Source organism: Drosophila melanogaster, chromosome 2R (genome assembly GCF_000001215.4).
Source record: "Drosophila melanogaster chromosome 2R".
Taxonomy (NCBI): Eukaryota; Metazoa; Arthropoda; class Insecta; order Diptera; family Drosophilidae; genus Drosophila; species Drosophila melanogaster.
In genome coordinates, this window is record NT_033778.4 from 8,735,351 (window position 1) to 8,761,125 (window position 25,775).

The 25,775-nt window shown below is 47.8% G+C and overlaps 2 protein-coding genes and 1 long non-coding RNA gene across 7 annotated transcripts; 2 read left to right on the forward strand and 1 right to left on the reverse strand.

Annotated features, from left to right (window-relative positions):
* The first annotated feature begins 459 nt into the window (after positions 1 to 459).
* Positions 460 to 24,240, forward strand: blo (bloated). 5 transcript variants are annotated; one of them, NM_001144149.2, is made up of 9 exons: positions 460 to 1,058; positions 10,471 to 10,795; positions 17,059 to 18,901; positions 19,007 to 19,583; positions 21,986 to 22,171; positions 22,229 to 22,386; positions 22,449 to 22,898; positions 22,964 to 23,264; positions 23,762 to 24,240. In NM_001144149.2, the coding sequence occupies exons 2-9, from the start codon at positions 10,690 to 10,692 to the stop codon at positions 23,948 to 23,950; spliced, it is 3,810 nt and encodes a 1,269-aa protein (NP_001137621.1). In that variant the 5' UTR covers positions 460 to 1,058; positions 10,471 to 10,689; the 3' UTR covers positions 23,951 to 24,240. The 5 variants fall into 5 exon arrangements, with proteins under 5 accessions (NP_001137621.1, NP_001286212.1, NP_724713.1 ...); NM_001299283.1 differs by having other exon boundaries at positions 10,471 to 10,759; NM_165627.2 differs by lacking the exon at positions 10,471 to 10,795 and adding an exon at positions 12,760 to 12,774.
* CG42615 (uncharacterized protein) lies at positions 2,020 to 2,440 on the forward strand. Its single transcript, NM_001169620.1, has one exon. The coding sequence runs from the start codon at positions 2,077 to 2,079 to the stop codon at positions 2,278 to 2,280; it is 204 nt and encodes a 67-aa protein (NP_001163091.1). The 5' UTR covers positions 2,020 to 2,076; the 3' UTR covers positions 2,281 to 2,440.
* lncRNA:CR44277 (long non-coding RNA:CR44277) lies at positions 8,695 to 9,026 on the reverse strand. The gene has a single exon (NR_124474.1). It is a non-coding gene; the product is annotated as a long non-coding RNA:CR44277 (long non-coding RNA).
* Positions 24,241 to 25,775: the final 1,535 nt, after the last annotated feature.

Consider the following 25,775-nt stretch of genomic DNA (forward strand, 5'->3'; position numbering starts at 1 on the left):
AGCGCCTGCTCGGTCGTATCTAGAAGATGAATTAATTAGTGCTCGGCTATAATGACTAGTGATTGATGAGTGGGAGGGGCCCCGCAGTGCGGCGGGAGTGCGGAGATGGGCAGTTGCCAGAGGGTCACCGAACAGAACAGAAGCCAGTGGAAACTGGTCGACAGTCGGAACAGGCAGGAACATCATTTTCATATTGGCCAGCGCGTAGGAAAACATCCCAAGAATGTTTGGGCGATCTGGTTTCACTTGTTTTCGAGTGAGTACTCGAACCTTGATTTGATTCATATTCGCAAAACGAAAGACTCCAGAACACGGACTTGCTCTCGAGCGCTCTCCGCAAACACCGGCTACTTGTTGCTGCGCCACTTGTTAGCCCGATTTAAGCTCGCTCTTTTCCTCGTTCTCTTTCTCTTTCCGAGCTTTGGCAGCGATCTTGGCCGAATCGCTGGCTCTGGGCTTCAGTCGGCTCTTAGACGTACTCGCGATCACTTGGGCCGGAGAAAGCTCGCGATTCAGCTGTGGGAACAATCGAAACTGCGTCGCGTTCGCAATTAGCAGCGATAAATATTTACAAAAGTACATAAATACAAACGAACTGGCCAGCGCCCTTTTGCCACAGAGGATATATCGTTCGATCCTCCCTGCCAATACCATATTAAGCCAAACAACCACCAACGACCATTGGCACGTCCATTCAACCGTTCGGCGAAGCCCACGCAAAACGACACAAAATCTCAAACACAAATCGTGATAAATTTTCGCTAAATTGTGCAAACGTTTTTCGACTAATTAAAATTTGACGTGCATACCAAAACTCCAACTTCGAAACTTCGAAAGCCCCAAAAGCGAGAAATATATATTGCAAACAAGCGAATTTTCGCGACGACACTTGGCAAGTGAAATAATGAAATAAAAATAACAAAAAGTAGGGGAACAAAGCCGCAGCAACGAACCCACATCAAACACAAAATAAACGTAATTAGAACTGCGCAAATTACTTAGAACTGCAAAAACATTTGTTCTCCCCCACACTAACGCACGAGGAATGCTGTTTTGAGGTGAGTCGACGATCGATTTGTACAGTAAAACCGCCCTAAAACCGCCAGCTAACGCCGTAGTTGCTTCTGCCCAGATAACCCACTAAAAACCGACTCCGGACTATCCGGACTATCCATACTAAACCACCATCTTCCGCGATACTCTTGAATAATTCAGCCTCGGATCGCAATCGCGATCGCAATCGCCATAGCGATCTGCAGTGGGCTTTACGACCCCCGAATGTGTCCCAGTTACACACTTATGTGGGTGGGTGTGTGTGACTGTTCCATATCCGTATATAGAATAGAGTCGGCCAACGCATTAGCGCCAAATGTGAGTCAGAGGCACGGCTATAGTGCTGATTCTGATTGATCCGCTCAACCTTTCGCCCTATCTGGTTAATTGAAAGTCGTTTTGGTGGGGTTCAGTTGAGCGAAGAAGAAGCTCTTTTCGCCGTCTACTTTCTATCGTTATTTCTGGGCAACATTAACCCAAACATTAACAAATACACTTAACAACGTACGGCGCGTTCTTTGAATGGCGATGCAAATTAATAAATAGCAAATAGCCAACCAGCCAATTCTGATGTTAATAAAAACTCGACCGACTCCGCAAATGCGAGCGTCTTTATTGTTTTGGGCGGAAATAGAATTTTGAAGGCAAACATTTTTCAATGATGACTGACTGCCTTGTTGAGTGAAAGTTTTCGCGTTTTCGAAACGATTCTCGTTGGAAATCTGTCTGCTCTCTCAGCAATCTATATATTGGTTCTTACGAATTAGCATTGCAAATGGGGAATTTACATTAGCTGCGGCTTAATGCGACTAGGAATTTTATATTTATGGCTGTTGTGTGGCTTTTTGGCCAAATATCCATAAGTAATTGGCCAGCTTCGGCACATTTGAATTCAGGTTCAAAGCTATTCGTTATTCATTAGGAAATGGGAATTTGAAAACCTTATCGCCAGGGAGTTAGTGCTCATTTCGATCCCGTCTCGTCGCCGATATATTCTACAGGCCCAGAGATAAACCGAAAAAAATGGACCACAAGAAAACGTTAACCTGGTTTTTCAGCCTGTCATCGGTGCGCTACGCGCAGATCTTTATCGTAATGGCGGTCGATCTGCTGACCCTGTCCAATCTGTATCCCAAGCACTCGAGCTACATTGCGCGTCCATTCCTACTCTGGCAGGATCTTCAGGAGGAGGACGAACGTAGCTTGGACTCACCCCAGCAATTCTAACTGATATATATATATTTTACCGTGCGTGGGAGACGTTTTATTGCCCCCAAAGATTTTTGACCAGACACCAACCTTGAGTTTCAATGCCAATGCCAGGCCCATGACGTCACTTGTATCTGCTTGCCTCTTGCTGGTTGAATATACTGAATATTTTGTACATACATCTATATGTATATCTGTGTGTCTCTGTAGGTGCCTTGGTAAACACCTCGTTCTCGTTTTGTTAGCTGCAGCTCAGGACGCCGAGTGCCTGTGAGCCTCTTCAAATGCCGGGCCAAATTAACCCGACTCCTCATTAAAGGCCGAAGATTCGAAAGTTTCCAGACCGTCCTCGTCTGGAAATAAACGTCAATTTAAACGAAGCCTCCGATCGTTAGGAACGCCGCATTCAGGGTGGGGGGTTCAGTTGGGGGTTAAAAAAAAAAAAATTGAAAATTCTCAAAAGCCGCTTTTGTTGATGTGGCCAAAAAAGGTCTACAGCCTTGCCTTGTATGCAGTCCTACGGCCTGTTTCATTTTCGTTTTTGGGAGTTGCGTTGCCGCCGTATTATCTTGTTTTCGGTTTCAGCTCTCCGATATTTTGGCCCGCTGTTTTCTGCTGCCGTTTTTGGTGTGCATGCGTCAAGGATGATTTGTATTTGTGCACAAGGCGATGCCAGAGCATTTCGTATTTCGATTTACTGTACTTAATTTGTATTCGATTTCGACGGGAGCTTCCTGCTTCGAGGCAGTGTCCATGTCCGGCTTTTAACACGTACACCTACGACGCGTCGCGGGTTCAGTAATTAGTCACCGAGATCAAAGCCCGCCCGCCGCCACCAGGCAGTTCATTCTCGGAACTAATGCAACTGTTTGCTCAGCACCAACAAGCACAGCTTGGTTCTTAGATAAGTCCGTGAATGGTCTTCGTTTGCCTAGACACCCAAGTCTTTAGCAGGGTAATTAATGTGAGTTATAGTGGTAATACATTCAAGCCCAATCATCGACTTGCCTAGTTTTTCCCATTTGGGTTCGTCTTTCAACGAAACTTCGAGCTGAAACTTCAGGCAATGTCGATAACAAACTCGATGATTGTTAGTTCGCCCATATTTCTATGTATCATGAATGTATAGATACAGAACAAGTACATGGTGTTCTCTGCCTGTGCTGAAGAATTCGCTCTGATTTACATTCACAGAACTTCAGTATGTGGGAAATTGTGTCTAATTAAATGTGTAGATGAGTGGGTGAGTAGGCTCTACAGTTACCACGAATAAAACTCGGACCGTAAGCTGATTTATATCATTCGAAGCGCATATATCAAGTGCTATCTGACTTTCTGCGATGCCTAATTCGAGAATTGTATTAAGCCACAAATTCACCCTACACCCCCCCCCCCCCCCCACCCCACCAAATCGTTGTAGGTAGTCAGTTGGTCTCTATATCCCACTCCCTGGTGACCTTACGCGATCGATTGGAAGTGCGAAGCGCTCTTCGCAACTCGCCGCACATTCACTTTGGCATCGTGCAGCTTTAATTGCCCATGGGGGTTCAACAGCCAAACAAAAGCCGGGCAAAACTCACAAAATGGCTTCAAAATCAATGTCTGTCAATGTCTGTGGCGCAATCGGCCTGAAAGCGCCGTCGATCGCAGATTGTTTAACTGTTGACTTAAGCGGCAGTGTTAACAAATTATTTGACTTGGTCGCATTCGATTTAAGAGCCCAAACATCGCCACCTGGCATTGAGGCTCCTCGCCGGAAGTTGGACAGCGGGAATCAAATCAAATCGAATCGAACCAAACCGAACCAAACCAATCGAAATCAAGTCGGATCAGATCGGACGGAACGGTAAATGGCATATGACACTTCATAGATCGCTGCGGAAGTACTTACCTCTCAATTGGGTACATTGTTACCGCTCCCCGCAAATCAGCGGCATTTGACACGCTCGTTTGGCTTAATTTCGGTTCCTCGGGGCTTAGAGTTCACAAGCTGACCTTTCTGGGGGATATCAGGTGTCGCCGGTCCACAAAGCAGGTGCAACTCGACGCCCTGGGAAACAGGTAAGCGGTCACTCTGGGAAGCTGGAAGATCCCCAAGCTGAATGTATTTCGGGGCTCTGCTTTTTTTGGGGCTCGGGATGGCGTTCAATGAAGTCATTAAGTTGATGTATTGGCCGATAGTTTCGGCCTGGTTCGCTTTGTTTGGAGCGCTTTCATCTGCTAGCCAATTATGAATTTCTAAGAATCGGATCGACCCCAAGACGTGGGCCGTTCATCATGATATCATTTGGCATCGGTTGGAGCGACACTGCTACATGCACATAAATTAGATGTAAAACAGGACAGTAAAAACCGAATCGATTATGGCCGAAATGTTAATGGGACGCAATTTGGTCTATGACTTGTCGTCATCATCATCATTGCCTTATCACGTACCGAGCGGCCCCATCTGAAGTGGACTACAGTGGAGTGTCGTATTCAAAGCGAAGATTTGTAACGCTTTCATAACGCTTCCATAAGTCCAGTGCCCCCATCCAACCCCCACCACATTGACCAATGACAGGGGCACAAAACATTGTCCAAGTGTTGAAAGCGCACTTTGTATGCCGGTCGACGAGTAAGCGACTTCGATTCGCGGTCAACAACATTGGGATCCAGGGAATGGAACCGAACCGAACCGAACCGAATCGAACTGCATATCAATGAACTCCGGGCCAGTACTCCACTACAATCGAATCCACTCTGCTGGCCCCATCGAAATCGAATCTAACGCGGATCAATTAACCGATCTGCGAACTGAAATTAGCATAAATTACGATTTCAGCTACCGCTAGCTGGCCGGACGGGACGATCGGCATTAATTACGCCGGGAAAGTGAAACCATCCGGGGGTCTTATGCAAGGCGGAAGATGGCGCATGCACCGTTGGTTATGACATGCACTACAGACCCAAAGAAGGCACCTCTGGATTTGGCTAAAAACAGACAGCCAGCCAGTCAGCCAGCCAGCAAGCCAACATCGCGTGCAAGTTCGCCCTTTTCCCACTCAACGAGACACTCGATTTCCTTGACTCCAGGCCGTATTTATTTATTTTTTTTTTGTTTCTGGCTCTGAGATGAGCGGCTGACCTTTGCCACCGCGCTTGATTCGTTGCCGGAAACTTTTGACGCTGCCTCCTTTATTGATTTCCCAGGGAAAGCTTCGTGTTTCGTGGATTCTCCGGCCAATAATTGCGCACAATTGTTGGCGAATTCAGCGATAACAAGCGAAGAATTCGACAGTCAGACGGTGGACCTCGGTGTGCTGAGGAGGGAGGAGTGGCGCCAGGAGGAGCTCCAAAATTGAGAACATTCATAGCAGGCGTGAGAATTAAAGATGCATTTTTAATGCAGGAGAGACTTAAAGCAAGTTTTTAGAGATAAAGAAAATTTAATTACGCAACATTCCCTTGGCTTTAATGAGAATACGTATAATATCCTTCTGATCATCTTTTAACATCTTTTGAAACTCAATATTTTCATGGATCCAGTATTTCGAAAAAAATAAAAGTGAAAATATTCTTAACAATTAAAGAATTTGAATACCTTTGCATTTGATTGACCGGAGATCTGATCTTTCCATCTGGTCGCGTTTTAAGCGACTGTGGACCTATGATCGATCGATCGATCGACCGATCTCAACTCTCTACTGTCCAATCGCCGCGGTGCCTAATTGATTTCCGTGCAGGTTAGGAGTCGCAGAGCCACCAGCTATGACATGGATAGAATCCATCGCTCCGTCGCTCCATCACCTCCGATATACTTACACTCCCAGGGCTAATTATGAGTTCGAAAAGTGAAATCTTTTGTCTTGTTTCCCGGCCTCCGGCGATCCCAGGCCGCTCAAGCATTATTAATCATGCAAAAAAAAGACAGACATGTAAGCCAAGAAATTGATTTACATATTTCGCTGGCTGGGAACAACTTGCATTTATGCTATCGACACTTGCCGCACTCCTCGAAAAAGATGCCACGTAACGCCGCTCGGATTAACCTTCTAACATACATAGTGGTCTAAGTCCGAGTGTGAGGTACTAGCACAAAGGGAAGCTTCTTCCCAGCCAATTCAGATACAGATACAGTTTAGCTGGCTAACAAAGCGTGAAAACGACAGCGGAGCGGCAACAAAAACGATGATAGACAATGTGACCAAGTTTGGCATTGGAAGGTGGAACCAATGGCGTGGGTCTCAAGGGGTTTAAGAACGTTCACCGAAAGTATCTTTCCTTATAATTAGGCCATATTTTCATTCTCTTCAAGAAGAAGTTCCTAACTTCCATTTATCTGTTAAATTACCATTTTGGAAAGTGTGGAGATTGTGTGATTCATTCTTAGCTTAGTTGAAGCTCAGCAGAGTTGTGATATAATTGCAATCCCCCTCTTCGACGCCCATGTGCGAGATGGTGAGTGGGCGCTGGACAATCGCCGGACAATCTCCGAGCGGGGAACTTGTCATCGTCATCATCTGGCGAATGCCACACGTTCATAGATGCCCGCATAGATGTCTCTAAATGGGAGTAGCAATTACTAATTTCCTTAGTAAAGCGCTTGGCTCAAGGGGAATTTAGTTGTAAGACCTGACAATACCCACAACGCCACTCGCCAGGGTCTCAGGCCCACTTGAGTCCATTCCACTCCACTCCACTCCAGTCCAGTCCAGACCAAACCGAAAGCACTGGAGTAGGCCTGGCCCAAACTCTCGATTCCCGACTGCCCATTCTCGATTTGCGACTCCCGGCCAAGCCAAAGACAGCGCCGGCGCGTTCTTTGGCTGTCCAGCCGTCTGGAGCACTGGGCATTGGGTATTGGGCATTGGGTATTGGGTATTGAGCATTGGATATTGACCAGTCGGCCCGCTGAGGCAGCAGCGGCATTCACTCACAGATGCCTCGGCATAGATATCGAAATGCAATTAAGTATTTGCCAAAGCCGAAGACGCGAACGAGCGCCACCAACAAAGCGGCGGAGCGGCGAGGCACGCATGGAAAAATGTTTCCATCGCTAGACAACGTCCAGTTGGCCCGACCCGGCTCGGATCGGCTCCTCCGCTCCAGAGGGAGTAGGATCCAGAATTCAGCATTCAACATTCCAAAGGGGGGCGGCGGGTGACGGGCGGACGGGGCGCTCTGATCTTTGCATAACATGGACTTTGAATGGCCACAGGGCTTGGCCATACTTACAAATTGGACTACACCTTCATTTTCACTTCTATGTGAAAGGCCGCTCTGGCTGGCACACTGCGCGAAAAAGGATGAGCAGTATTTGTATTTCCAGAATAAAGCATTTGACTAAGTAATTTATTAGTGAATAAAACCCATTAAAGAAGCAACACAGATAAAGATTATTCTAATAGCCTTACCTCTCGTAGAGAAGGAAAAAATAATTATTATTATCATTTGAAGCGTTTAACTGTATAAATTCTGTAAGGCTTTATAAATAAAAGTTAAAAAATATATATAAAATCACATACAGAAGCGCAAAGCCACAAATCTGCACTCCTGCTATGCTCATCACACACAAGGAGGAAGGCTTTACTCTGGCCAGTTTTGTTCTCCCAGTGGACCATTGCGATCTACCTCAGATGCCTGAACCCCAGAGGTCAGATCGACTCCGTGGCGCTGAGAACACACGCAAAGTGGGCAAAAGTCGAGGCGTTTGTTTGCTTTGCTGCGCACTTTTGGTTTCACTTGACAGTGGCGGCGGCGCGGAGGGAATGGCCAGACTTGGGTGGAGTTGGGGCTTGGGTTCTGGGGTCTGGGTGCTGGGTGCTGGGGTTTCCTATCATTACCGCCGTGTTAAAGTTCAAGTTCAGAACAATTATGGTTCTGGGGGCCGGGCTGCCGAGTTGCCGAGTTGCCGAGCGAGCGATTGAGCGGGGGGAGCCTAAATTGTTTGCTCTGCGCGCTAATCTAATCCCATTCCCACATGTACGGGCGTAATTCATATAATTTCGCATAATTCACTTGGAATTAGCTACTCCCCGGACCGGAGACATGCAAATGCGAGCTGTGAATGGATGAATGGCTGGACGGACACCCGGCTTTTTAGTTTAATTGAAAGATGTGCGGCCGGATGGCGAGGTGGCCAAATGCAATTGCAGAGCTGCAGGGACGGACTCCAAGGTCCGTCAAGCGATACAAATTTTATGTTTATTACACCTTAATAATGCGTGTTTACAAACAAATCACGTTCATGGCGCAATCAACGCTTGGCAATCGGCATCGGCATCGGGAATCGGACATCGGCATCTGGCGTAGCATTGCGCATAAGCGCCTGCGTTCCAACCTATTCCATCCCATACCATGCCATCCCATGCCCATCCATCCGATCCCGAGTTGGTCTGGACTCAAACTCAACTCCCATCAACGTCAGGGCGCACGCATGCGCACTCAAATTATATGGTAAAGGATTTTTATTGGCAGCTCGCAGCGTTTTTCCCCAGCAACGGACTGGATCGGTGCCCGTGATCAGACAGACGACCATTGGCCATTGATGTCTAGCCGGGCGATTGTGCTCGTTAGAGCGTAAGGCCAGCTCCAAAGTCTGGAACTCGACCAGGACGGGGGGACCAGGACTGCAGTCGGCTCTGGGCTTCGGCCTGGACTTGGGTCGGGGATGTGGCCTGTAGGACCGCGGACTCTAAGTAAGCCAGTAAGTGAATGAGCACCGTCCTTGTCCAGGTGCCATGTTAGACAGCTATTTTCCACACTTTACCGAGCTCCTTCCCATACTCTACCCGTAGGTTTTGGACAAAAATCAATTACATGTTTTTCTAGGCTTATTAGAGTGGGAATAAATATGTTTCATATTTCGTAAAGGTCTAATAACTATTGATATTAGATAGAGTCTAAGTAGATACATCTGTTAGCACTTGTATCTATTAAGATATAAAGAAATTTTAGCAAGATATATTTTGGTTACAAACGCAAGTTACAAGACACAAGATATTTAATTAGATAAATCAGACAGGCGACGGTCATTAAAAAGTTTTCCATTTGCCAATTCCATTAAAAAGGAACATAGACCAGACTACTTGTAATGACACAATGTTACCATATAACGTAGAATAACGTGGTTTCTTGATCAAAATTTATCATAATGATGAAAAACCAAAACATTGTTTTTACAGAACTGAAGATGGGTATACAAAGGGTATACAACATTCCTCGGGTCCAAAGATCCCTCCCAAGTCACTCGTTTTGCAGTTGGCGCATGTAGGCTTTTGGGTGGGTGCGTGTCCATGGAGCAGTTGAGTGGACGGAGCGATGTGCTGCGGCGGCCGAGGATCGAATTCGGGTACGCGGATCGGTGCAGGCTGGAGCGGCTTGCACCCGAGTCCTCGGGCATAATGCATTGTTTAAATAGAGTTTGCACTCTCGTATTCAAATATGAATATTATCGCGTTTGCTTGATCGCAATCAATATTTCTACGGTTTTCTCCTCTCAGGCACTCCCCGAATCACCTTGGCCCGTCCAGCCAGAATTTGAATCTCGTATGCAGCCCAAGCACCCTCGTCGTGTGTCTATTTCTGTAATTGTCAGAGAAAACGATACAAAAAATACTTTACAAAAAAAAAACCCCAATTCGATTGTGCCCACTCCCGAATCTGGGGAATCAGTCAGAGTGAGCGTCGAAGTTGAAGTCAGAATCGGAATAAGAATGAGAATTAATTGGCAATTATTCCTCTGACTGCTGTCATGTTCATACTCTTCTGAGGGGTATGACGAATTTGCCCAAATTAAATCACTGAAGGCATTTTCTAAAGAGGAGTTATTGTAGTAAGAATAATTCTTTTGATTCCCAGGTGTGGTGTAGTACGAAAAGTATTTAAAACTGACCTAAAAACATTAATATCTATCTGCGTACTCTTTTTTACACCACTTTGACCTATTCAAATGCTACTACTTACTTCCTTAAACCTCCTACCAACTGGATTAACTAATTTATTTTTAATAAGACTTTCTCCACACTCGCATGTGTACAGAACATAAAGATTAATACTGAGCTAAACAAAAAACCTTAGACAAGTGAAACACACCAAAAAACAAACTGGGCTAACCGACGAGCTGCAAACTAAACTCAAGCTGGCTAATCGCAGGAGAAATAATCACATAACACACCAATAACCAGAGAAAAAGAGGCTAACTCAGAGAATATTTTCTTTTTGCAGCTGAATACCATTTAAATTGGCTAGTTTAAATGGAAAATGCGCAGAGTTCAAACAGCTCGATGAGACTGTCAAACAAAGAATTTACTTAGGGTTGCAATTCTTCCGAGAGAAGACCCGACAGGAGAGAGAAAAGCAAAGACAGATACAGATACAGATACGGAGAAACCAACTACAAGGATACATCCCATCCCCATACCCCATTTCCAACCCTGAGCTAAGATGCACACTGGAGCGACGAATGGAGGACCCAGGGTCAGCTTCAATCGGGATGTGCACGTAAAGCGGATAGGTCAGTGCATGGTTGAGGAAATGGGTACCTCCCCCGGTAATTGTAACCCCAATCCGCAGTCGAAACCAGAAATTAAAAACAAATAACCAACACGCGCAGCCGCCAAATGAGAGCGGCGAACACGAACCCACAAAGAGCTCTAATGACAAACTAAGCAAAGCAGCCATAAGAAACCTCATCAATAACCAGCTAACAAAAAATTACTAACCAAGCAAGTGGCATCAGAAAAAAACCACCCGTACATTTGTGTGAGTAGGCCAATTTTGGTCAATCAATGACGGACGCTAACAACCCACGCGAATGCAGCTCATTAACTTGGCCAGCCAGTTCTGCCAGCCAGAGGCTTTCCACCATCCACCCCATCCTCCATCCATTGATCCATCGATTGCATAATGGCTGTGTGGAGAAGCTCTTCAGTTTCATAGTTTTTCACTCGTTCAGTCTTGCTTGTCGTCTCCTATGTGTTTTCTATGTGGCTCTTGAATTTTGGCCAAGAATACGAAAGACAAACAAGTGAGCCGCACATTTGCACATGTGGAAAGGAAAGAAAAACAAAAAGAAACCTCGCGCTGGTGGGCGAATAAAGCCAGAACGAATGCCAAAAGCAATAAAAATAATAATAATAACAAAGCCGCACCAACAATAAAATGTAGTTTACCTTGAGAATAATCGCACACAGATACACACGGGCACTGGCGCAAACTAGAGAGCTTCCATATAACTATTTTAAATAAGTTGATATTTTATAAGGCATTACAACTCGCAGCCGAGAGATGCTCGCAACCCGCCGCCCGAGTATCACTTTGCACATCATCTCTAAGCGAAGGGGTTTCTGGGGAGGATGAGGTGGATGGGGTCGCCGATGCGGACGAGGACGGACCCACTGCATCTGGGCGCTTTGTCTCCGCAGCTTCGAGTATATTATTATTGTTATGATTATGTCTGGCAGCCGCGACAGCAACGACATGGGATTTATTTCATTGCCGGATTGAATTTATGGTCACTGTCGGGGATGAAGAAATTAAAAATTGATTATGACCAAACCGGCGCAGATGTTAATTTTTTAGACGGTCCCCCCAATTTAGAACTGCCACTGGCCGCCATTGGCAATTGGCAACTGGCAACTGGCAACTGGCGAGTGGCATTTCCTTATGGCCCCGATGCCCATCCATGTCTAATTAAGCGCAAGTCCTTTTGCTTCGCCACTTGGCGGTGCGTATAGGTACGAGTATCTTAAATGGTTATGAACCAGATTTCCCAGTCGCGTAATTGCATCAAATGGTTGCCATTTCGGCCAACTCGTTTAGTGCTCGCAAACGAACTTAATTGCAATTTCTGAATTGGCTTAGGCAAATGCAACAAGTCGAGGTCGCCGAAATGTAACGTGATTAGCTAATCGGACGACCGACCAGGCACGATTCATTAGCTTTGTGATTTCTGTACGCTTGCGAGGTCATCGAAACGCAGATTGTGATTTAAGCCAGAGCTAAGAAGGACTGATCACATTTTACAAGTCAATTAAATTGGTAATAGTACTACGAGTTGGATACGCCATATGACTGGCATATTAAAAGTTCGTAGATTTCTTAGCTAAAAATAATACCACATTGCCTAATTTAGGCTTTATTTTTTGATTATTGTGCTCCCAGTTATCTATATATTATCCCCTAAGTACCATATTATCTGTGTATATCCGCAATCACAAGCGCTAAAAGTTATTTAACCCGGAGTGAAAAATTAATTCCAGTCCCGCTTCGTTCGCTGTCTTTGCATGCAAATTAAAGCAATTATGTGTAAAACACAGATTTAATGATGATTTAATTTTGACGCAACAAAGTAGCGATATAAAGCGAAAAGATGGTGGAAATTATTCGCCCGCTGGGCACAAGGCAGCATTTTTCATGCGCAAGTTAACATGTGAATTTTCTGCTAAATTACAGTGCAGTCAAAAGTCAAAGTTGTTGACTGTAAAAAATCAACTAAAAGCCGTCTAATTTCAGCACATTTGGGTACAGGTGAGACTCGCTAGCGCGACTGCTACGCTGACTGCGAACGTGATCAACCTTGCGGATCGACAAATTTGGCCAAGACGAGTCGAGTCGGCAGCTGTTCTGCCTTGGGCCTGGTGGATGCACTGCGCCAGCTTTTCGAAGGCGGACAGGTGACGAAAGGCAAGGGAGCAGTGCCAAAACGGGGCTCCTTTGTTCGAGCCTCAAAACCTGGCAATCGGGCCAAGTCGACGTCCTTCCAGTTGTCTGTCGCATTTCCTATAGATATGTATCGTATGTATTTTTGTATGTGCTGATGACATAATTTCTGATGGCCGATCGAAAAGGCGTTGCGAGAACGAGTCCACCTTTAGCTACTCGAGGCGTAGGCCGCTTTCTCGATTGCGTAATGCTGGCCCCCATTATGACTGCTCTCTAATGAGCTCGTACACCTTTAATTAATTAATTTAATTAGGCAAAGAGCAAGTCATTATAATGAAATTTGCTACGTTTCCTACTCTCAACAATGCGAGCTCCACATTTGATTTGGCTTCGAGTGCGACTTTGTCAAAGCCCCAACTGGTTTTCCGTTTGCTCTCGTGCCATCTTTGGGTCTTCTACTCTGAAACAAGCTGGCTGCTATTAAAATGCCATTTATGCTTTTTATTAATTCATCATTTGCATACGCTGTGTTTTATTCGCCTCTTTGCGCGTTGCCCAAGAAACTTAATTAATAAGCCGCGTTTTTGGCTCGTTTTGGCCTGCCCACAAATTTCGCACTATTTTCTGGCTGATGTTTTTCTCTTATTACTATTTTTGCCAAGTGACATTGGCGTGGGTAGGCGCAGTTCGCCGACGACTGGCTAACCGCTTGCCGGAGATTGCTTTCAGTCGCTTTTGATATCGGACTCAGTCAGGTTCTCAGTTTCTGGCCGCCTGTCATTATCGTTCGTTCTGGAGAAACTGAAGTGTTTGCGCTATGTGACAAGCCCCGGGGAATTTCAATTGAGAATTAACGATCGAGAACCTCGGTAAATTCGGCTAAATGGAGTTGTCGATCATCTACCTACAAATCCTCGTGTGCCCAACTTCAATTGTCGCAACCGAAATCAGTTGGGATTGCAGACGATTGCGTCATTTGTTTATCGAAATGTGTATTGAAATGAGTCGCAGATTATTTTTAGAGCTCTTTAACTCTGTTTCGGCGAATGGTTCGGTTTTTCTTTATTTTATTTTTTAGGTGATTTGTTATTTGTTTATCCGCTCTCGCCGTAGCTACAGCTACAGCCAAAGCTATACAAAGCCGTGGCTGTTGACAGCCGCTTAGGGGGAGAAACAAGTTTCTCGCCTCAGTCTTTTGAATCGGCTCCATTCTTTAGCGAAAGTTCCCATTCCCATTCGTATTTGTTTTGAAAGCCGTGCAGCACTGACCAGCGAGCAATTTTAATTGGCCAGCAGCCTCAGCTCAGTTGCATTGGCAGACTCCGAGCAACACGCTGATTTGCATACTTGGGCTGCCCCAAGGACGCGGCGCCGCTTTTGATGTGATTAGGTCCTGGGCACCGACTCCGCAGCCCGATTAGCTTGGGAGCACTAAATTATTTTCATACGTTAAATAAATGCGAGCTGTCCCCGGGCCCAGATAAAGACCAACGTCAGCTCGGCGATATGGGCCCTTTAACGAAATCGAAAGTGCGCCCGGGTAATTGAAATACCCCATGGCAACCTGGGCGGATCCTTAGCATGCCTGTCCTAGAAGTACACCAAAAAATATTTCAAGTGCCTTCATTTTAATGAACTTGAACAGAAATTCTGGATGTTACAATAACGCAGCCTTTCTGCAAACTTCATCATACTCGTTTAATTGTTTAAAGGTATTACATTTGTTTTCAATGAACAACTTTTTAAACCATGAAATCTTTTGATCGAGATTTATTTCTTGGTAAACTTGGCTAACTGCTTTTTTCTAGGTGTAGGCCTAGACCAGTAGCGAGAGGAGGCAGGAATGCGGGTGAGCTCCCATTTAGCCATCTTGGCTCGACCTTATCTTGTCACTGACATGGCCAGCGGGGGATAAGGCATTTTTGCCAACTAAAACGTTTTGCTAGCTAAAGGAGGAACCGGGGGGGGGGGGGGGGGGGCAGTAGAGTAGAGGTGGGCTCTTCAACTTAGTGGTTGTGGTTGGCTTAATGAAGCGGACTGGAGGTCGAAGCTTGGGCATCACCATCATCATCCCCAGACAATTACTGTGTGGTACCATTAAACTAAAGTAAAACCATCGACCTGCTCCTGGTGCTGGCACTTGTGGCAAGTGAAAGTCTTGCCGCAAAAAGACTCAAGATTTCATTATTTATTTGAGTCGAATCTCCACTTATTTCTGGGGTGCGTGGCCACAAAGTTGGTCAGTGTGTTCGAGGCAAAGTCGCCAAGCCATCACGACAGCCAAATTATGTGCAGCTACCCGAAAAAACCGGAACTGATGCAGAAAGCCAAATCAAAACTTGCAACTGAAAGGCGCTTTAAGGCAGACCAGTTGGAAAAGTGGATCAGATGCCTTATCGCCAGCTTTTCCGCGGCAGCAAAGGTTATTAAAATTCGCAGCTCCTTGAGGCCACCGCCTCCGTTCAGATCGCATTTTATGGAACTGCCTAGGATGGTCTTGAAAATCACAGAGCCCGCCGGAGCTGGCGTGGCCACATTAAGTGGATCAATGATTAGATTAATGAATGGCTCTCAGCGCCTGGTAATCAATCAAATGCTGCACTCGCCCCGAGATCATTGTCTTAGGGTCTTGGGAACTTGGAACTTGGAGCTGTTTACGGTTAGCCGACATTGATGCTGTCGCTTAGTGCGAATTTATGCTTTCCTGTTGCCTCCAAAAAGCAACGAGAAAGATACAAAACACCGCCGCCGGCTCGCAAAACGAAACCTTGTAAGTTGGCCAAGACTAGTGAGCCATCATGATGGTGCAGCGGCCACCTTTTCACCTTGACACATATCGCATGACAGACGAGTGCAGCCGGAGATGGAGATGGAGTTGTGCGACCGAAGTGAAGTGAAATACAGTCTCGCAGAGACTTCGAGAATGCTCCCTTTTTAATACCCAGTCCAATCTTCAATCCCATTTCCAATCCAATCCCAATCTGCTAAGCCAATTTGGCACACGACACGCCCAGCGCTGTCATTATTCATTGTTGTTTGAATTTCGATTAGGCACCGGTGTCACTTTGCCATTTTGCAGCACGAATCGGGCAAATGTGGGAGCGGTTCTCGATCCGTGGTCCGCAAATGTGACAGGTTGTGCAGGTGAATGGACAAAACTCCGTGGAGCAGGGGCTGCGGAGGGCCAGTGGCCGGGTGGGGCAACAGAAGTCCATTTGATCTCGGGGCAAGGTCAGCGCAGAACAGAGATGCCTCCGATGATCTGAGATCTCGACACCGTGCGATGACTTTTGAGGTGTGTAAAATACACGGCAAGAGAAGATATAGTGTAAAGTGTAATACATTGTGAAATTTAATCGTTATCTTGAACTATATTGCATTGTTTCTTATTCTGGTCTACGGTACTAGCTCTATTTTGCTGTAACACCGATTCTTTTCACTTTGCAAGCAAACTTCTCTGAGTGTACGATGACTAGCGTTGGCCGGAAAAGGGGGCTGACTGCCCGACTGGAGAGATCACGCATCTCGGCTAGCACATCTCGTTCTGGCCACGATGATGATGCTCGTTTCGGCACGTTTTCTTTGGCATTTCTGTTTCTGTTTTGTTCTCGTGGCCCCTTTGCTGTTGTTTTCGGCGTATTAAATAATAATGATTATGAAAAAGTGAGGAAGTGGAGGAATCTTTATGAGAGATAGATCAACTGGGACCGCAGCAGCCCCGTCCTCTTCAATGGCCATTAGCGCTTACAGCGTCCGATTACAGAGCAGGCGTTCCACGAGATCCAAGTATCTCGGGTCCATTTCCAGCAATCCGCACCGAAAGCATCTCGAGAAGCTCGAGAAGCGAGCGACAGACGTGGGCCAGATCCATTGTCAGACGGCCGGTCTCGCAACTCTTGAACCGAATTGGCCTGGTCTGGCCTGGCCTGGTCGGATTGGGACGGGACGGGACGGGCTGCCTTATTTAGCGACCAGCTAGCAGCTGGCGGGTTGGCAAGTGTGAATTGGCCACAGCTGGCTGCCAGATATTACATCATCGGGGGCCGGCTAATGTGCTAATTTGTCTTTACATGAATGCCATCTAGTTCGCGGAACTGCCTCAGCAATTGTAAGTTAATCTCGCTCCTCTTCTCCTTCCATCCCATCCAGGCAAGCATCCCAGTGAGTACGATACGCAGCCCAGTAGCCAGCCGAGCTACCACCAGCTGCCCAAGGACATCGATCCCGAGGACATCCGCAAGGAGGCTGCTCTGGTCATCGCCCAGGCGGGCAGGCACCACAGTAAGGCCGAGAACGGCGACAACATCCCCAGTTTCCGGGCCAAGCAGAAACGGCAGAGCCAGCCCAGCGACTTCAACTCCCTGCCCACGCGCCGCAGAAAGGGCAAGCCCGTGGCCCGCAGCGCCAGTGACGCCTCCACCAAGAAACCGGCCAGCAAACGGCCCTCCATATTCGGGCTCTTTAGTCGCAAGAGCGACTCGAATGTCAGCCAGTTGGACAGGGATCCGCGCTTCGAGGACGGCGGCGCTCGTCGTTTAGTACGCAGCAAGAGTGATGTGGGCAGCAGCAAGCTAGCCAGGAGAGCGGAAGACAAGGCCCACCAAGGCGCCACCAGCCAGTCCAAGCAGCAGCTGAGCCCCATCATCGAGCAAGCCCAGCGGGAGGACTTCTTCGAGAAGGACTACTTTCGGGAGCGAGAGCGCCGCAAATCAGACGCCGTCACGCCGCGCGAAAAGAATGAAAGCGTTCGCGGCTTAAACGAACTGCTGGCCAGAAGTCGCTCCCAGGCGGAGCTAGACGGTCCGATCCTCCCATCAGGCCCATCGGGAGGTGCTTCCATTTCGGCGGGCATTCGCGACAGGATCGAGACCCTGCAGGCCAAGTCTGGTGAGAACATGCACAGCTCCCAGCAGCCGGCGGAGCGTCTGCCGCTCACCAAGGGCCGCACCGTGAACGGTCTGGTCAAGCGCTTGTCAATGGAGCGCTTCTCCCCGCAGCCGGCGATCAGCCAGCCGGCCTTTTCTTACATTCGGCCCAACGAGGGCATCACATATGCCCAGCTGGATCTGGGCGAGGATCAAGTCCGACGATCGCCAATGGACCGAGATGTCCGCACACCCCAGAGGGAGTTCGCTCCTGCTCGGCCGCCGAGGGCCAGCGATGTGAGGCCCAGTTACTCGCCCACATCCAATGGCGCTCCTTTGGCCAGCAGGCCCAGTCATTCGCCTTCGCCATGGCAGCAGCTGAGTCCCCGCAATCTAAGCGACGAGGACGAGGGCTTGGGTTACGAGCCCAGGAAGGTATACTATGAGGAGGAGTTCCCCCGAAGGTCGGAACCTCCCATTGTGCCCGTCATCAGGAGTGTCAGCCCCTCGCCCTACTTGGACGAGTTGGGCCATCGACGAGCTCAGCTGGAGACGCGTATCCTGACTCGGCGGTTCGGGGAGGGTGCCACCCTGGAACGCCAGGCGGACAGAAATCGGGAAGTGGGCAGACCCACTCCGGAGCGGGAGCCAGAGCGCTTCCACCGACCTGTGCGCCAGGAGCTGTCCAACGAGTTTCCGCCAGAGCGTACCCAAGTGGACAGTGGCTCCACGCTGCCCAGGATGGAGAAAACCTCTCGCTACCGACACACCAAGTACTACGACGACGGACACGGAGGCGTCAAGGAGACCTATGTGCGGGAAACCCAGAGGGATGGACAGGTGCGGGAGTCGCGGCATCGCGAGCGCATCGGCGAACGGGAGCGGGACTACAACTCGGCAGATCGGCTGGAGCAGGAGCCGAAGAGCCTTGACTCTCAGTTGACGGATCAGTACCGATCCTCGCCAGAACTGCGCTCCCAGCAAACCCAGCAGCGGGAGCAGCGGGAGGACTACTGGCAGAGCAGCTTGAAGCGGGACAAGCTGCAGCAGCGCAGCTTCGACAAGGGTGACTCTGGCATTGAGAACGATTTCCGGAAGGAGTCCTTCAACGGAGACTTAACAACAAGGTAAGGGATTTTTTTTGCCCAATATTTGATTATCTTCTATCTTAAAACTCGCACTATGTAGGCTAAATATAATATTTAATTTATACCTAAATGTTCCTTATTTAGATGGCGCAAACGCACTGTCCTCGATGACATAAGGGCCTGTGAGTCGTTCCTGCGCAAGGAGCGTCGGGATAGCGCCCAACAGCGCCAATTCCAGCGGCAGGCGGTACCGTCGCGCCTGCGTCGCGAGCACAGCTACGTTTACAGGGAGCGATCCATCGATGATGGCTCGCACTTCGATCCGCATCTGGACAAGTACCCAGTGGCCACCAGCACGCTGCGTCGTCGGGAGCAGCACTCCACGTCCCACAGTCAATCCCAGACCCCGAAGAGCGAGGACTCCAGCACCCTGAAGCGGAACAAGAAGCTGGGTGGCTTCGAAAAGGTCAAGCAGCTGTTCACGGGCTCCGGCGGAGGCGTCAGCAATGGAGGCAGTGGACGCAGCAGCGGCAGCAACGTCTCCAGTGGCAAAAAGGAGCAGATGAGCAACGGCAACAGCAGCACTTTGAGTCGCCGCGACAAGGACAAGGAGCGGGAGAAGGAACGGGAGAGGGAGCGCTACATGGTCAGAGAGGAGGAGATGCGGTCACGCTACCGCGAGCATCACACCTCCGCACAGGAGACCTCACGCGAACCAAAGGTAAGTTTTATCATTAAATCTTAACAATATGACGACATTATCTGGATTGACTAATTCTTTAATATGCTTATCTTAGTTCACAATACTTGAAGTTAGTATTATGCTAACACAAAATATTTGTAGATCTTTAGATACTTTGCGAGTCTAAATATTTGAATCTTTTTTATTATAACTATGTATATATTTATTGGGTTAGCAGCCGAATGATATGTGAAATGAACCCATGATATGAGCACATATCATTTTTTCTGCAACTGCCAGCCCATTTGCCCTAATGTCCAATTGATGGCGCCAGGCTGGGGTCATTAACCCGGCGGCTGGGCAAGATCACTGAGGTTTTCGGAATCCAGACCCTCGTCGGCTCACTTGGTCATGGTCGGCTATTATTAATTTCGAATTAATCAAGACTTGCGTCGATGGGTCTTACATTTTGGGGGAGTAGCTGTGGGAGTAGGCCCCAAGTAGTAGCAACCCATGTTCTGGCGATTGCTCTGCTCCGGTCGAAGCTGATCCACTTCCTGGTCCGGTCAGAGACCACTTGGCAGGCGGGTGGGCGTCGGAGGCCAACTGAAAATGGTGCCAGCCTTAGAAGACAAGACAAGACGTCACCATCCACTTTGGGGCACATCTCTTCTGGGGGATTCTGGGGGCTAAGCTGACCAGACCATAAAGAAATACTCGCGACTACGCTTAAGTAATAAACGACAGCAGGCCAAATAGAGTTGCAAACGGAACGAAAAGCGCTAACACGAAAAAACTAAACAATTCAGCGACGAGGCGTCGTATAAATTTCGAGCAAGAACAAAAGCGTCGAGGGTCGAGCATCGGGAAAGATACATATATATATATGTGTATAGAAAATAGAAATATCTGTGTGCAAGATTTAGAAGTGGAAGACCCACGCAGCTGCTGTCATTCTGCCATTCAGGCAGCTAGTCAGTTTGTCACTCTGTCAGTCCGTTTGTCAGTGCGCTCGAAAATTAAGAAAGCTGACAGCGAAACGACAAACATCGAGGCGGGGGAAATTGAATAAACTGGGCTTAGATTCGGATTCGGATGCGGATTCGGATTCGGTTTGTGCCCAGATTCCAATGCAAAACGGTTGGAGCTACTGTTGCCGCCGAGGTGTTGCTGTTCACATTGCGCAATTTGCAATTGCAACTGCAACAGTTGCTGCCGCTGCCGCTGCCACTGCTGCGTACTGCGTGCTGCAAGCCAATTTGCAATGCTTCAGCGGATTTCTTGGCCAAGTCTAAGAGGCCCAGAGGATGTTGCCACTTTTCGATCGGCCGGATGTTCCAAGTGGGCGGCCCAAAACGCTTATAATCAGAGAGTTTTTAGGTTACGGCTGGGCAGGGGAGGAGCATGCCCATCCTGCAGGAGTTTCACGCCAAGGTGTGGCCACTGCCTCGGACCGTTGTCAAAAATTATGCTTGCGTGATAGAGGTATTTATAAGGCATGGCCAGCGGGACCCAGCATCTCCGGCGGGACAATGTTGTGCCATTATTCATGGGGGCATCCAATAAAAACATGCCGCCCGATGTGTGTTCCGCAGAAATCTTTAAGTGCTTGCCATTCATTCCAGAGATTCTACATGCCCAAAAACACACACGCGAATGAGAGACCGCTGTTGTGTCAATAATTCTGTTAGCTTATTTATGGGCCCCCAACTTAGTCGTAAAATATATTGGGAGTCGCAGTCGCGTTCTGGGCATATTTGAATACCAAATTATTTAGTGGGTGCGTAGTCTCTCTGGCTTAATGCTGAGTGCACCAGTAAAGTTTTAGATCAGAGGCTGGGCACCTGCAGTCTCTATTCGATTTGAAATCCAATATTGAACGGGTGGGGAGGCCGGCCTCAAGCATTCATCACCCACCACCCACCGCCCCCTGCCTTGATGCCCAAAACCAAAACCCAATACCTATTACAGTTTCGACCGCAAGTGGGCCAAAGTTGCATTGGGCCGGCCAAATCGAGCCGACTGGCTGTCGCATTCACAAATGGCAAAACAAGTTTATGTGCCGGCACCCAGTCCCCCACTTCCCACTTCCCACTTCCCACCTCGCCACTCCCCCACGTGGCTACGCGCATAAAGGCCACCTGCCCCACATTCGCAACCTGTTGCGAGGCAGTGGGTGAGCCGACCTCTGACCCGAAAGCGAAAGCAAACCGCCCACGAAATCGAACTCTGCTTGTGCAGGGAATAATATCAATCACATCGGTCGTTAATTCGGGGTATCTGTGTGTTGAAAATGTTAGTAGTACTTATATATATATATAGCTTAGACAATTTTTAAGCTTATATTTAAATTGCAGTCAGTAAAATTGTGCAGAGATGTAAAATATATTACTTGTAAATAAAGTACACTTTATTTATATCAAATTTTTTCAAATCCACAGACTATCGATATCTCGCTGCGACGCCGACTGTCCACGCCCAAAGCTAGTCCCCTGCTGGTGAAGCGCAGTCCAGCGGACAAACCGCCCAAAAAGCATTTGAAGCCGAAGGAGTCGGCACCCGCGAAGGTCGAGAAGACTAGCTGGTTCAGATCGCTGGACCGCCGGGCCAAGAGCAGTCCCAAGGAGGTAGGAGCGTTTTTCCTTCAAATTAGAGCTGTAACCAATTAGGCGCCTTCCTTTCAGCTCAATGTATCCGTGAACGGACACAGTGAGACCACATCGAGCTTAAAGCGGACCAAACGCAATACGACAGCTGCTCCAGCCAAGAATCTGCGCTTCTTTGGCGACACTGATCTGGACTCGAATCCGCCAACCATTTCCAAGGCCTCCAGCATGCCCAGGTGAGGAATATTTGGATCAACATCGATCTAGAGATATAAACCGCATACATTTTCATCTGCAGGAGCCGTCCACCGCTGGGTCAGTCGAAGCACTCGCAGAGTGCCTACCACCTGGACCGCAGTCCTCCTCCACCAGCCCGGGATTATCGTCACTCGTTGGCTGGCCAGCCTGAAGGCCACAATAGAAATGGTACCAGCCGTCAGCGGGCTAGCTCCATGCAGCACCTGGACAACGGCAGCGACGAGGTGGATTTCCGGAAGAGGCGCCACTACTCACGCTCCCGCGAGCTGCACGACATCTCGGAGAGCGGCTCGGAACCAGAGCCTACGGAGCGACATAAGAGAAGCAGCACGGCGGGACATCGAGCCATGTCGCTGGAGAGAACAGTGGATGGACCGCGTGGCCAGCGCATCGAAGATCGTCCGCTCCTGGGACCACCAAAGCCGGCAAGGAGTGCCGAGCGCCGCGGACTGCTCAACAGTTTGGGCCAGGAGAATGTCGGCTACGGCAGGTGGGTTGGATAAAAGCTACTAATAAGTGCAACTGTAAGTAATCGATGAACCCATCTCCGTGCAGGGATCGCTATCCAGCGGAGAGTTCTGGCACTGAAGGCGAGTCCAGTTTGCATAGCCAGCGCAGCGTAGTCTACCTGCATGCCACCACGGTGGGCGACATTCCACAGCCATACAATCTGCGCCGGAGGTCCATGTCGCGCGATGACCTTCGCAAGGGCAAGCAACAGGCACCCCAGCATCCGCCGCCCCTCCAGCCCATGACCCGTACCGTTTCCAGGTCCGTCTCCATGCTGGCCCCCTGGAAGCCCAAACACATCAGCGAGGGCTACGAGATCAACTACTCACAGGAGCAAAACAAGCGGGTAAGTTTCATCATATCGAGTGGGACTAGTTCAAAGTAAACAGATCATTCCCTAATAAGTTCGAGAAAACATTATAGGCGATGCTTTAAATTTTTACGATAACAAATTGATATTTTATGCGCCCCAATCATGTAGGAAATTAATATTCAAAATTAGGGAGATCACTTATTGATAATTTCAGTCATCTGTTCGCTAAGAGCCTATAGTTTGCAACTGGTTTTGGAGGAGAACCACCGGACAAAAGTGATTGAAAATTTGTATCTGAACAAAGTTGTTGAAATTTTTGGTTGTGTTTGCCAATACGCATTTGCGTATGTATAGATATCTTCTTACAAAGGCAAAGATGTTGACCTGACACCGGTTATTTAAACACACAGTGAATAAATTAAAATTATAGACTATGAAATCTTATAAGCAAAAGGGATTTCCTCAATTATTAACTTGGAGTTGCTTCACCATGTGGAGATTATGTTGTATAATGATTTTTATGTTTTTAGATGTCCACACTGCCGAGGAAGCCACCACCACACAATGGAGCCACCAGTGCCAGCACCCTGAGCCGGACTGGCCGCAAGAACGACTCTTCCACGCCGACGCGGCGTTACCACATGGACAGCCTGGAGCGCCCGCCACCACCGCGGTCGGTGCTCTCTGCATCGAATTTGCGCAGCGCCAGGGCGAAATGAAGCGAGTGGACGACCCTCGACGCCTCCACCCGGTGCTCCACAGTGGAGGTCCCGAGCCCAAACGCACCTAGTTGCTAGTTGTAATCATTAATGCGAACTCGAAACGTAATTCTAATCAATTCAACTGACGGAGAAGGAGGATGTCATCGCGATGAGAGGCGATGCCCTCGCTTAGATGCGTAGGATTCTTTAACCTTTGTTGCAATTCTCGTCATATTTTAAATGTGAAACTTATTTGTACTCCAATAATAATAATAATTATAAATTAATAAAATATCAGACTTTAACTTATCTGAACTTGGTTCTGCATAATAAATGGGAAATACGGCTCAATGTTATATTTTTGTATTAAAACGTAAACGTTTTTATATTATTTTAAAAAATAACCAAATACTTTTCAAACGCACTGTATTCTACATAATTTTTACATTTCTTTTACATAAAAATATTTTTTAAAACTGTGCTTAGTCAAGTTAGTCACCCGCTTCCAGTGACTCAGAAACTGCGCATAGTGCTACTAAAACTGCGCGGCAGATTGTTTAATTTAGAAGAACTGCATCTGTTGACCGATTGCCCATCCGAAACTGATGCCCAACCAACGCCCCCACCGCACCGCTCGCGCCCACCGACTGTGGGAAACAAAAAGTGTATATTAAGCAGAGGGGAAAACTCAACATAAATTATTTTTCACGCAGCTAATAAATTATTCGCAGTCACTCAACACCCAGCAAAAACACATTTCCGCCGGCGCGTTCCTGCAACTTTCTGACTGCAGTTGCAGTCACTCCTTCAGCCTGACTCGTCCTGCGTCTCGATGCAGCGTTTTCAAGGATAATTGCGAAAGTGCAGGCTGCCGTTCGACTTTTCGCCGCGGAGAAGTGTTAAGGGCAAGTGGCTGGCTGCGGCTTGGTATTTTAAAGTTCAGTAATAAATTTATAGCCTCGCCAAGGGGCGTTTGTTTTTGTATGGAAATCCGCCGGCGAGCCACCCACACGAAACTATGCAAAAAATAAGCTGCAGTCGGTAATGAAAAAATTGCTGAGAATATTTCCTTGGCGTAAACAAGATTAATTTGAAAAAAAACCTTGCTTCCGTTTCCGCCTAGCGGATGCTATCGAGAGTCCTGCTGGCTGTTATCAATCCCCCAGGCAGCCATTTAATCAGCACCTCTCCCACCTGTCGCCCATAAGGATATGTGCATGCATATTCGTATTGCTGACACAAAGTGGACACAATGCAAGTGGATGTTTATTGTCCCTGGAAGACAATCATCATCTGTCATCCGATGGGTGCAGTTTTGCCATAATTAATTTTCCCGCCCACTAACGCGAGCATTTGTTAAGCGTTAAATGGGGAAAATTGTAGGGTTTTTAATTTTGCTAAGTAATTGCAGTGCGTAGCAGGTTGACAGAGCAAAGTGGGGCAGCAAATGGTGCAAGAAAAGTGATAAGGGGATCACACTCCAGTAGATTACACACTGCCAATGGCGTTGTGGGTGGTGGGGGGTGGTGAAGTTAGGAAAAACTGGAACTGCAGCTCTCTAAGCTGATTAATTAAACGTTTTTGGCAGAGGGAATACGTGAAATCGATGGCTGCCCGTCAAGTGGATTTCAATTAGCAGGTTTTTCCAACACTCGCCACCTAATTAAAGCCATCGAAATTTGCGATTAATTAAATGGTTTTGAGGCAAGCAGTTAGTGTCACTTAATGAGGCGCACAAATATCACATTTTAATTGGCTCCATATCAGCAGCAACGAGATATCTAATTTATTTGCTACCCATTATGCGGCAGATTTAGCGCATAGCCCAAATTAATTGATTTTC

Bases quoted from the DNA above. Each gene is read 5' to 3' on its own strand.
- CG42615 (NM_001169620.1), top strand. From the start codon at position 2,077: ATGGACCACAAGAAAACGTTAACCTGGTTTTTCAGCCTGTCATCGGTG.
- blo (NM_001144149.2), top strand. From the start codon at position 10,690: ATGCACACTGGAGCGACGAATGGAGGACCCAGGGTCAGCTTCAATCGG. The intron at 10,796-17,058 runs GTAATTGTAACC...CATCCCATCCAG, and splicing joins GGAAATGGGTACCTCCCCCG to GCAAGCATCCCAGTGAGTAC. The intron at 18,902-19,006 runs GTAAGGGATTTT...TTCCTTATTTAG, and splicing joins AACGGAGACTTAACAACAAG to ATGGCGCAAACGCACTGTCC.